This window comes from Phyllobates terribilis, unplaced genomic scaffold (genome assembly GCF_046119375.1).
Source record: "Phyllobates terribilis strain yellow unplaced genomic scaffold, ASM4611937v1 Scaffold_5__5_contigs__length_657084704, whole genome shotgun sequence".
NCBI classification, from domain to species: domain Eukaryota; kingdom Metazoa; phylum Chordata; class Amphibia; order Anura; family Dendrobatidae; genus Phyllobates; species Phyllobates terribilis.
The window spans coordinates 33,810,922-33,824,673 of NW_027362765.1; the positions used below are offsets into that span (position 1 = coordinate 33,810,922).

At 47.7% G+C, this 13,752-nt stretch overlaps 1 protein-coding gene across 1 annotated transcript in view; it reads left to right on the forward strand.

Moving 5' to 3' along the window:
- Positions 1-13,752, forward strand: part of LOC141271858 (uncharacterized) — a 158,552-nt gene that overhangs the window by 93,545 nt on the left and 51,255 nt on the right. Inside the window, exon 13 of the mRNA XM_073682053.1 lies at positions 4,396-4,545. Coding sequence (XP_073538154.1) covers positions 4,396-4,545 — 150 coding nt within the window. The remainder of the gene's footprint in view (positions 1-4,395; positions 4,546-13,752) is intronic.

Consider the following 13,752-nt stretch of genomic DNA (forward strand, 5'->3'; position numbering starts at 1 on the left):
CCCCTGTCTTTATAATGCCCCATTCAGGATGTCACCCCCCATATAATGCCCCATTCAGGATGTCACCCCCCCCCCCATATAATGACACATGCAGGATATCACTCCCCTGTCTTTATAATGCCCCATTCAGGATGTCAGCCCCCCATATAATGCCCCATTCAGGATGTCACCCCCTCCCCCCATATAATGACACATGCAGGATATCACTCCCCTGTCTTTATAATGCCCCATTCAGGATGTCACCCCCCATATAATGCCCCATGCAGGATGTCACCCCTAATATTATGTCCCATGCCTCCATACATTAAAAAAAAAAAAAATCCAATACTCACCTCCCTCCTTGCCTGCTGCCGCTGCTCAGGTCCGGACTCCAGCTTCTCCGGCGTTGGCCCTCTCTGCGCTGCCTGTGACGGCTCAGGGGAGGGCGCGGTGGAAAGAAGTCACCGCACCCTCTGACCTGAGACTTCACAGGGAGCGCAGACAAGGAAGACAGCGGATCTGCGGAGGCACGGGGAGAGGTAAGTATTGGGCTGCCAGGGCTCTGAGAAAGCGGTGGGAAGGGCGGGCGCTGACACCGCTCTCCTCTGCCCACAGCCCGGCGGGCCGGATAAAAGTCCTCGGCCCGCGGGCCGCAGTTTGAGGACCCCTGCTCTATATTGATCTCTTTCTGCCTCAGATACAATATTGGATGTTGTCTTTCAGTTACCTCAGATATATAGAAGATGTCTTCTCTCTGTCTTCATCAAGAATGGAGAATGTTCTCTTTCTGTTTTGCTAAATCTGTGATATTTTTCCGCTTTAAAACCTTTTTTTTAACCCCTTCACGACATATGACTTACATGTACATCATATGTCGCGTCCCTGCCTTTCATGCGGGTTCACATGACGAGCCCACACTTTTCCCAGCAGATGATGGGTGATTTTTTTTTTTTTGTCGACTATTAACCTGTTAAATACTGCTGACAATCTCTGACTGCAGCATTTCACATGCGTCAGCAGGGGGGGCGCATCATCCCACATGCCCATTGGCACACCCGTGACAAGATCGTGGTGCGCCGATGGATTGCCATGACAGCCGGGAATCTGCTGAAGAGCTCCATGCCTGTCATGACAATTCTGATGTGAAAGCCAGCGTTTAGCTGACATACGTAGATTGTGATTTTTGCTATATGTAACAATGCTGATGACGTGCTAATGTACTGCTCTGTATGGACTAAAAAAACAGTAAAAAGTAAAGAAAAATATTTTTAAAAATATGAAAAAAACAAAAGTGCAAATCACCCTCTTTTTGCCCCATTGAAAATAAAAACAAAATACACATATTTGGTATTGCTGCTTAATAAATGTCCAAGCTGTCAAATATATAAAATAAATCCGATCTGTAAATGGCGTAACGAGAAAAAAATCGAAACGCCAGAATTTTTTTTTTTTTTTTGACTGATGCTGTATTGCAATAAAATACAATAACAAATGTATAACCCAAAATGATATAGGTAAAAATGACAGCACAGGGCGCAAAAAATAAGCCCTCACACAGCCCCAGATCCCAAAAATTGAAAGTGTAACAGATCTCAGAAAATAGAGACACAACAAAATTATAGTTGTTTTTTTTACCACTTTAAAAAAAAAACTATACGTGTTTGGTGTCTGCGTAATTGTACTGACCTGGGGAATCATACTGCCAGGTCAAATTTACCGTATAGTGAACTTGGTAAATAAAAATAAAAAAATAATTGTGAAATTGCACTTTTTTTTTTTTTTTAAATTTTAACACATTTGGAATTGTGTCCCTTCTTTCCAGTGCATAAATTGAATGGTGTCATTCAAAAGTACATCTTGGAAAAATAAAAAAGTTATGGCTCTTGGAAGAAGGGGAGGAAAATAGTACTGTAGTGCGGTGTATTATGCCTGCCTGTCAGTAAATGAGACGAGAATTAGTGTTCTGGAAGATGAGTCTATGAGAGATGTGTTCAGCTGCAGACTCCGAGGAAGAAACTGCTTGTTGTGTGTGGTCTAAAATACGAGTATATAGGTTTTATTAGTAGATGTAAAGAAAAAAACTAACTACTATAAAATAATAGTAAGGCTATGTGCCCACGATGCAGAAATGCTCAGGATTTTTTCCTGAGCGTTTCTGCATCTCCCTGGCAGAAAAAAACACATGCGGATTGTACATGCTGATTGTACATGCGTTTTCCTGCCAGGGACAAGCGGATGTGAAGCGTTCTTCACTTGCATTTCCGCATGCGGGTTGACAAGCGATTTTAGCATCACTTGGAAAGTGCTTGTCAACTTGGTCACACTATATAAATTCATGCAAACGGCATGGATTTATATAGTGTGACCCGAGAGAATGTAAAAAATAAAAAAAATAAAAATATACTTACCCTCCGATGGCCCGCGCTGTCTTGCTTCACTCGGTCCCGGCTGCCGGCAGCGGTACACTGAAGGACCTGCCGACGTCAGCGTCACGTGACCCGTCACATGACTCTGACGTCGGCGCAGGTCCTTCATTCCATCGCGAAGTGCCGGGAAGCAAGGAGGAGTGCAGCACGGGCCGCCGGAAGGTAAATATACATTTATTTTTTATTTTATTATTTTTTTACAGCTTTTTTAATGGTACCTGGGTGTGGATGAGACTCTCCTCTCCTCCACACCCGGGTACCATCCGCACATTAGAACGCGCCAATTACTCAAGTACAGATGCAGTCTTGCGGAATTGGCGGGTTCTAATGCAAGTCAATGGCGGCGAAAACGCAGCACTTCCGCAAAATAATTGTTAGTGCTGCGTTTTTTTTCTGCAATGATAATCCGCAGCGGAAATTTCTGCAGCATGTGCACAGCACATGCGGATTATCATTGGGGAACATGGCAGGCCTTCTACCCTGCGTTTTTTTAAGCGTTTCTGCAGCTTTTTTGCCGCTGCGGAAACGCTTAAAAAAATGCATCGTGGGCACACAGCCTATTAGTCATATTAATGATTCCCCCCCCCACAACTCCTGTGCCACCACTGCTTGGGCCTGTGATGTCTACAACCAATCAGTGACTGAATCAGTGACCAGTGATGTCTACAACCAATCAGTGACTGAAGCAGTGACCAACATAGCCAGTGATTGGGACACTAAGCTTGGGCCTGTGATGTCTACAAACAATCAGTGACTGAATCAGTGACCAGTGATGTCTACAACCAATCAGTGACTGAAGCAGTGACCAACATAGCCAGTGATTGGGAGCATGGATGAGATGTATTAGTCAGCAGTTTAACTTATGTTCCATGTTATGGATTATGTTCAGAATCAGATAAATCACAATCACTAAAGTCTTCTCCTCTGATAGTTTCTGGAATAGCAAACAATTACTCTGTACTTCCTCAGTAGCAAATAGGTTCTACATCAAAGGTGAAAATAATTGTTCCTGAGGCGGAAGGATGTCTCTAGCATCACATGGCACAATGGAATATTAATGCAATATTACTGTCACGGATAACCGCAGGGGGATTCGCGCAGATCCCAATGCTGCCACCACTTTTCAGGGGATGCAACTCCGCTGCCTCCAATCGTCGGGACAATTATGCATTTGACTGATGAGTGATAGACGAGGCCGCAGCTGTTTCCACTACCAGGCCAGTTATTGGGGAACTCACAGTGAATGTATGGTATATACACCTCCGATTCTAATGCATGGAATATATGTATTCCCCAATATCAAAATCACGGAGGACAAAATAGCCTTGGAGGAATGTATATACAATTATTAACCAGATGGGAAAATCCCATATAAATATGTCAGGATCCCATCCCCTGATGACGCTGCTTGCACGGTGAAACATGTTGGGGTGTCATGTGCTATAACTAATTGTCCTATTCAGCCTTGATGGTGGCGCCCCTCGATACCATCAGAAAGTCACAGAGTGTACATCCTATTGATGATTTAGACAGACTAGGGACAATATTTTAATACCCTCTACACATTTTAATTTAAATATTAAAGCTAAGTTTTATAGTCTTATAGAGATGGATATTTATATGGAATTCTCCCATCTGGTTAATATATATATATATATACCCCGATACGATCCCTGCTAAATCCCCAGTAACAAGAGGAACTATTAGCTGCCACCACCAGTCATTTATACAGGTCAATTAGGCACCCATTACAGGTTACTTTCCCTCTCCTGCATACATTGGGAATGCGCGCGGTGGATGCTGGACTGTGATGCGCGGGGAACCCCACCCACATCCCATCAAACAGCGGGGAGCGCGTCAAGTTTATACAGTATGAGAATACAATATCTGCATGTTCTATCTCCTCATATGTTCCCTATTATCTCCTGTAATTGTGTTGTTATATGCGATTCTATATGATGTTACATTAGCTCATCTTCTTCCCATTCAGATCTCTACAATCTCTGATCCTTTTAGTTCAGATCTTCTATATAAGAGAATTTTCCTGATTGACCCATCAGGGATGGAAAGGCACAGGAAGAAAATGGTAGAGTGGATATTACACCTCACCCTAGAGATTCTCTTCCGACTTACTAGAGAGGTGAGAAATTATCATGACGTCGCATTACATCAATGTTATCTATGGGAATAACAGATGGACAGAACTGGAGAGGTGAGGACTCTGGAAATGTCTGTAGTGAGATTATTAATGTGTCTCTCTATAACCAGGATTACACTGCAGGGAAGAAGACCTCTAGTAAGCGCTGTCAGGCCCCTGTGTCTGAGAGATGGGGAAGACCCCTGAGCCAAATTACGGGGCCTCCACTTCACCCCCTGATGCATGATGACATCAATGACCAGAAAATCCTAGAACTGGCCAACAAGATGATTGAGCTGCTGACTGGAGAGGTGACACTGCTGGGAATGCTGGGACATTATACAGTAACGCTATGAAGGGATCGGGGGATGACGGTATCATTGTATATGTCAGGTTCCTATAAGGTGTCAGGATGTCACCGTCTATTTCTCCATGGAGGAGTGGGAGTATTTAGAAGGACACAAAGATCAGTATGAAGACATCATGATGGAGGTTCCCCAGCCCCTCACATCACCAGGTAATAGACCGGACTAAATACACACGGTAATTATCTTTATGTAAAGAATGAATTCAGTCCCTGTATGTGTTTCCTCCAGTTCCATCCAATAAGAGGACAACACCAGAGAGATGCCCCATCCTCTTCTTCCTCAAGACTGTCAACAAGAAATCCCAGTGTTCCTCAGGATCATCAGGTAGATGGAGAGGAGATGTCATGAGATCTCCCCTATCATGTGTAGATGGCTGTGAAGGTCTTGTGTCCAGTCTGTTTTATCCACCAGTATTATTTGTGTTATACTTGTGTAATGAAATGAGGGAGCCAATTCATTAAGACTTCCATTGTGTTTTGCTGGTCTTAATGAAGGGTCTCGGGAGTATAATGCTCCTAATTCATTAAGTGGCGCACACCACCCTCACAAGTGCAGTTTAGTCAGGGATCGAAGTACATTTCTGAAGTAAATTTAGCCACTAAAGTTCATAACTTGTCATAAATTTGATGAATGGGTGTAGTGACGCCCTGCCCCTCCCATGCTATGTCTATATTGGCGTGGCTAGTGAGGACTGGCGTGTAAATGGCAAATGTCGCAATATTCTTCCGAGTTGCGCAAAAAATATTGTGACTTATTGAGGTGCTGCAACAGCTGCGATCAGTGTCAGTACTGGTTGTAGGCGTTTAATCCCTTAAATGCTACTGTCAATAGTGACAGTGGTATGTAGAGAGTTGTTTGAGGGACTGGGATCCCATATTTAACCTTATAGTCAACCCATACTTGTGTTTAGCCGATGGTTGCCATGGCGACCCCAGGACAAGTAATGTACTTGGGATCACCCAGTTGTGGTAGGTTGTTCAGCGTGTCGTTACCCGGATCTACCACGCCTCCTGTTAGTGTAAGGGTAGGTTCACACAAGCATATTTTCAATGAAATAGTGCAGCGAGCGATTTACTTATTCATTTTTTTTAATAACTGGATCTGAGCATGAAAAAAATTGTGGCATGCACTAGTTTCTTCAGTGTCGGATGAGACTCTCCCATTCACGTGTGGGTGTGCAAAAAAAATAAAAAATTGAGTGTCCTAATGACCCACTGTATAGTATCCGATTGTATGGATTCATTACCATCCTTTAACATAAGAATTAGTATTTTGTCTGGTACATTTTTATTCACTGCTGCTGTATAAAAACGAGTTGCACACAGATAAGTGAGAAAAAAATCATTAGAAATTGCAGGATAATTTTTTAATACGCTCGTGTGAACCCGGCCTAAGACTGACGTGCACATTTATTACAGGCTATTTAAACCTACAATTAGAAAAGTGAAGTTGAATTCCCAGATTGGGACTAAGTAAAAAAAAAAAAAATCAAATACATTTTGTAGAAATACATATAGAAAAAAAATTAGAAAATGTTTAAGCCACTAAAATGGTTGTTTTCTATGTAAAAGAAGACAAAAGAAGTACATGTACTTGGTATGTATAAAAATGAAAAAAATAGAAAACAGACCCCAAATGTCTCGAACAGTTGTTTAGGCACTAAAAACACTGTTTTTATGTGAAAATAAATAAATGAAACCACAAAATAGTACACATACATGATATCGCCACGTCCAGAACGACCCAATCTATAAAAGTCTTCCATTATTTATCCTGTGTGATAAACACTGTAAAAAATAAATATAAAATATGCAAAAATAAAGCTTTTTCATAATCCAGGCAAGCACAAAATATAATAAAAAGTGATCAAAAAGTCACATATGAAAAATCACTGCAGTCATCATGTCATCCCCCAAAAAATTAGTCCCCGCACAGCTCTGGTGAAGAGAATATAAAAAAGTTATAGCAGAAGATGATGCAAAAAGAAAGTATTTATTGTAAAAAATAGTGTATAGTAAGCAAAAGTAACAAAACCTAAAAAATTACCGTATATACTCGAGCATAAGCCGAGTTTTTCAGCCCATTTTTTGTGCTGAAAAAGCACCCCTCGGCTCATAGTCCCGGCATGGAGAGGAGTGAATATGCCAGCAGCTCACATCAGCATCTGAGAGTGCATGGCAGTGACACCATGCGCTGCTCAGATGCTGACTTGAACTGCTGCAGCAGACAGGATGCAGCGCTAGAGCAGAGGTGAGGAAGAAAGGTGAGTATAAGTGTTTATTTTTTATATGTGCAGTGATGGATCCATGCATACCAGGATTGGGGGATGAGGAGGCCATGCATACCAGGATTGGGGGATGAGGAGGCCATGCATACCAGGATTGGGGATGAGGAGGCCATACATACTAGGATTGGGGATGAGGAGGCCATGCATATCAGGATGGGGATGAGGGGGGCCATGCATATCAGAATTGGGAATGAGGTGGCCATGCATATAAGGATTGGGAATGAGAGGGGCCATGCATACCAGGATTGGGAATGAGAGGGGCTATGCATACCAGGATTTGGAATGAGAGGGTCCATGCATACCAGGATTGGAATGAGAGGGTCCATGCATACCAGATTGGGAATGAGAGGGTCCATGCATACCAGGATTGGGAATGAGAGGGTCCATGCATGCCAGGGATTGGGAATGAGAGGGGCCATGCATGCCAGGATTGGGAATGAGAGGGGCCATGCATGCAGGATTGGGAATGAGAGGGGCCATGCATGCCAGGATTGGGAATGAGAGGGGCCATGCATACCAGGATTGGGAATGAGAGGGGTCCATGCAACCAGGATTGGAATGAGAGGGTCCATGCATACCAGGATTGGGAATGAGAGGGTCCAGGCATGCCAGGATTGGGAATGAGAGGGGCCATGCATGCCAGGATTGGGAAGAGAGGGGCCATGCATGCCAGGATTGGGAATGAGAGGGGCCATGCATGCCAGGATTGGGAATGAGAGGGGCCATGCATGCCAGGATTGGGAATGAGAGGGGCCATGCATGCCAGGATTGGGAATGAGAGGGGCATGCATGCCAGGATTGGGAATGAGAGGGCCATGCATGCCAGGATTGGGAATGAGAGGGGCCATGCATGCCAGGATTGGGAATGAGAGGGGCCATGCATGCCAGGATTGGGAATGAGAGGGGCCATGCATGCCAGGATTGGGAATGAGAGGGGCCATGCATGCCAGGATTGGGAATGAGAGGGGCCATGCATGCCAGGATTGGGAATGAGAGGGGCCATGCATGCCAGGATTGGGAATGAGAGGGGCCATGCATGCCAGGATTGGGAATGAGAGGGCCATGCATGCCAGGATTGGGAATGAGAGGGGCCATGCATGCCAGGATTGGGAATGAGAGGGGCCATGCATGCCAGGATTGGGAATGAGAGGGGCCATGCATGCCAGGATTGGAATGAGAGGGGCCATGCATGCCAGGATTGGGAATGAGAGGGGCCATGCATGCCAGGATTGGGAATGAGAGGGGCCATGCATGCCAGGATTGGGAATGAGAGGGGCCATGCATGCCAGGATTGGGAATGAGAGGGCCATGCATGCCAGGATTGGGAATGAGAGGGGCCATGCATGCCAGGATTGGGAATGAGAGGGGCCATGCATGCCAGGATTGGGAATGAGAGGGGCCATGCATGCCAGGATTGGGAATGAGAGGGGCCATGCATGCCAGGATTGGGAATGAGAGGGGCATGCATGCCAGGATTGGGAATGAGAGGGCCATGCATGCCAGGATTGGGAATGAGAGGGGCCATGCATGCCAGGATTGGGAATGAGAGGGGCCATGCATGCCAGGATTGGGAATGAGAGGGGCCATGCATGCCAGGATTGGGAATGAGAGGGGCCATGCATGCCAGGATTGGGAATGAGAGGGGCCATGCATGCCAGGATTGGGAATGAGAGGGGCCATGCATGCCAGGATTGGGAATGAGAGGGGCCATGCATGCCAGGATTGGGAATGAGAGGGGCCATGCATGCCAGGATTGGGAATGAGAGGGGCCATGCATGCCAGGATTGGGAATGAGAGGGCCATGCATGCCAGGATTGGGAATGAGAGGGGCCATGCATGCCAGGATTGGAAGAGAGGGGCCATGCATGCCAGGATTGGGAATGAGAGGGGCCATGCATGCCAGGATTGGGAATGAGAGGGGCCATGCATGCCAGGATTGGGAATGAGAGGGGCCATGCATGCCAGGATTGGGAATGAGAGGGCCATGCATGCCAGGATTGGGAATGAGAGGGGCCATGCATGCCAGGATTGGGAATGAGAGGGGCCATGCATGCCAGGATTGGGAATGAGAGGGGCCATGCATGCCAGGATTGGGAATGAGAGGGGCCATGCATGCCAGGATTGGGAATGAGAGGGGCCATGCATGCCAGGATTGGGAATGAGAGGGGCCATGCATGCCAGGATTGGGGAATGAGAGGGGCATGCATGCCAGGATTGGGGATGAGAGGGGCCATGCATGCCAGGATTGGGAATGAGAGGGGCCATGCATGCCAGGATTGGGAATGAGAGGGCCATGCATGCCAGGATTGGGAATGAGAGGGGCCATGCATGCCAGGATTGGGAATGAGAGGGGCCATGCATGCCAGGATTGGGAATGAGAGGGGCCATGCATGCCAGGATTGGGAATGAGAGGGGCCATGCATGCCAGGATTGGGAATGAGAGGGGCCATGCATGCCAGGATTGGATGAGAGGGGCCATGCATGCCAGGATTGGGAATGAGAGGGGCCATGCATGCCAGGATTGGGAATGAGAGGGGCCATGCATGCCAGGATTGGGAATGAGAGGGGCCATGCATGCCAGGATTGGGAATGAGAGGGGCCAGGCATGCCCAGGATTGGGAATGAGAGGGGCCATGCATGCCAGGATTGGGAATGAGAGGGGCCATGCATGCCAGGATTGGGAATGAGAGGGGCCATGCATGCCAGGATTGGGAATGAGAGGGGCCATGCATGCCAGGATTGGGAAATGAGAGGGGCCATGCATGCCAGGATTGGAATGAGAGGGGCCAGGCATGCCAGGATTGGGAATGAGAGGGGCCATGCATGCCAGGATTGGGAATGAGAGGGGCATGCATGCCAGGATTGGGAATGAGAGGGGCCATGCATGCCAGGATTGGGGATGAGGGCTGCCATGCATACCAGGATTGGAATGAGGGCTGCCATGCATACCAGGATTGGGGATGAGGGCTGCCATGCATACCAGGATTGGGGGAGAGGGATGCATGCATACCAGGATTGGGGATGAGGGCTGCCATGCATACCAGGATTGGGGATGAGGGCTGCCATGCATACCAGGATTGGGAATGAGGGTGCCATGCATACCAGGATTGGGAATGAGGGGTGCCATGCATACCAGGATTGGGGATGAGGGCTGCCATGCATACCAGGATTGGGGTTGAGGGCTGCCATGCATACCAGGATTGGGGATTAGGGTGCCATGCATACAGAATTGGGGATTAGGGGTGCCATGCATACCAGGATTGGGGATGAGGGCTGCCATGCATACCAGGATTGGGGATGAGGGCTGCCATGCATACCAGGATTGGGGGTGAGGGCTGCCATGCATACCAGGATTGGGGGTGAGGGGTGCCATGCATACCAGGATTGGGGATTAGGGGTGCCATGCATGCCAGGATTGAGGATTAGGGGTGCCATGCATACCAGGATTGGATGAGGGGTGCCATGCATACCAGGATTGGGGATGAGGGCTGCCATGCATACCAGGATTGGGGATGAGGGCTGCCATGCATATGCAGGATTGGGGATGAGGGGTGCCATGCATATGCCAGGATTGGGGATGAGGGGTGCCATGCATATGCCAGGATTTGCATGAGGGGGCCATGCATACCAGGATGGAGAAATTTACCAGTAGCTGCTGAATTTCCATCCTAGGCTTATACATGAGTCAATAAGTTTTCCCAGTTTATGTGGTAAAATTAGGTACCTCGGGCTTATACTCGAGTATATACGGTATAGAAATGTGATATTGTGTAATTGCACCGACCTAAAGAGTAAAGTTTTCTTATCGCTTTTACCAGACAGTGCATTGTTAAAAAAAATATATATAATTTTATGAGTTTCTGGATTTTGTTCCCTCTGCCATATGAAAATTGAAGAAAAAGTTATTGAAAAATACATTCACCTCCTCCACACACAGACAGACTAGGACTTTACACCTCCATCACACACACAGCCATGCTATATACCTAACATACACAGACGGTTTTGCTTACGTCATACACACACGCGGCTCTGCTCCGTACACCTCGTACACACACGGCTCCGCTCCGTACGCCTCGTACACACACGGCTCCGCTCCGTACGCCTCGTACACACACGGTCCCGCTCCGTACGCCTCGTACACACACGGCTCCGCTCCGTATGCCTCGTACACGCGCGGCTCCGCTCCGTACGCCTCGTACACGCGCGGCTCCGCTCCGTACGCCTCGTACACGCGCGGCTCCGCTCGTACGCCTCGTACACGCGCGGCTCCGCTCCGTACGCCTCGTACACGCGCGGCTCCGCTCCGTACGCCTCGTACACGCGCGGCTCCGCTCCGTACGCCTCGTACACGCGCGGCTCCGCTCCGTACGCCTCGTACACGCGCGGCTCCGCTCCGTACGCCTCGTACACGCGCGGCTCCGCTCCGTACGCCTCGTACACGCGCGGCTCCGCTCCGTACGCCTCGTACACGCGCGGCTCCGCTCCGTACGCCTCGTACACGCGCGGCTCCGCTCCGTACGCCTCGTACACGCGCGGCTCCGCTCCGTACGCCTCGTACACGCGCGGCTCCGCTCCGTACGCCTCGTACACGCGCGGCTCTGCTCCGTACGCCTCGTACACGCGCGGCTCTGCTCCGTACGCCTCGTACACACACGCTCCGCTCCGTACGCCTCGTACACACACGGCTCCGCTCCGTACGCCTCGTACACACGCGACTCCGCTCCGTACGCCTCGTACACACGCGGCTCCGCTCCGTACGCCTCGTACACACGCGGCTCCGCTCCGTACGCCTCGTACACACGCGGCTCCGCTCCGTACGCCTCGTACACACACGGCTCCGCTCCGTACACCTCGTACACTCGCGGCTCCGCTCCGTACACCTCGTACACTCGCGGCTCCGCTCCGTACACCTCGTACACTCGCGGCTCCGCTCCGTACACCTCGTACACACGCGGCTCTGCTACATCCACACTGTAAACCCCTCCTGACCCCACACATAACCTTCACCTCATCCAGCACCATGACAACCGGCACAGCAGAGTCCTGCATCCACTGAGGCCCCTGATCATGTGACCCCTGACTCCTCCCCTCCTGTGACATCAGCACCCCTGATCAAAATTGCTGTTATTGCAAACAGTTAAGCACGTGGAAGATTAAATGATCTGTAAAAAAGCTAACGTTAAAGATGACCCATTTTCTTTTTTTTAGGCAAGCAAATATATTGAAGTACTTGCAAGAGAAAAAGATTAGCGCTCACTGGTAAATGTAAAAAACAATCTTTTATTCTTGATCCATAGTAAAAACAGACGGGCAGGGGAGCATGTGATACACTGTCCTAACAGTGTTTTTTACATTTACCGGTGAGTGCTACTCTTTTTTTTTTTTTTTTCTCTTGCAAGGACTTTATCATAGACTTTCTTCACTGTAGCACCTGGTTAAAAACGGGAGGAGGTGTGTAATAGAATCCCACAGATATACTGGTATGCTGCTAGGGCTATGAATGTTGCAGAGGTGCTGGTATTTTTCTGCTCTTAGACTGGACAAATATATTTGCTGTAATTTGTTACATTTTAAAATTTGCAAAAAGTAAAATGGGCCGATGCAAAAGTTTGGGCACCCTTGGAGATTTGTGTACGCAGATAATTAGCCTGTTAGTGTTATGGCTTGTTCACGATCATCATTAGGAAAGGCCAGGTGATGGAAATTTCCCAGCTTTATAAAAACCCAACGTTTAACCTTGTGCCAAAACACAGCTGCCATGGGTTCTTCTGTGCAGCTGCCTAGCAATCTGAAAATGGTGGAGTCCCACAAAGCAGGAGAAGGCTATAAGAACATATCAAAGCATTTTCAAGTTGCCTTTCTTCAGTTCAAAATGTTATTAAGAAATGGCAGTTAACAGTAACAGTGGAGGTTAAGATAAGGTCTGGAAGACCAAGCAAAATTTCAGTGAGAACTGCTAGCAGGATTGCTAGAGGGGCAAATTAGAACCCCTGTTTGACTGCAAAAGACCTTCAGAAAGATTTAGCAGACTCTGGAGTTGTGGTACGTTGTTCTACTGTTCGGAGACACCTGCACAAATATGGCCTTCATGGAAGAGTCATCACAAGAAAACCTCTGCTGCGTCCTCACCATAAAATTCAGCGTCAGTAGTATGCAAAAGAACATCTAAACAAGCCTGGTGCATTTTGGAAACAAGTCCTGTGGACCAATGAGCTTAAAATACAACTCTTAGGCCACAATGATCAAAGGTATGTGAGGAGAAAAAAGGGCACAGAGTTTCAGGAAAAGAACATCTCGCCAACTCTTAAGCATGGGGGTGAATCAATCATGCTTTGGGGTTGTGTTGCAGTCAATGGCACTGTGAACATTTCACGGGTAGAGGGAAGAATGGATTCAATGAATTTCAACAAATTCTTGATGCAAACATAACACCAAAAATACTGAAGTTGAAAAGAGCATGGCTTCTACAAATGGATAGTGATCCTAAACACACGGCAAAATCCACAATAGACTACCTCAAAAGGCACAAGCTGAACCTGTTACAAGGGCCCT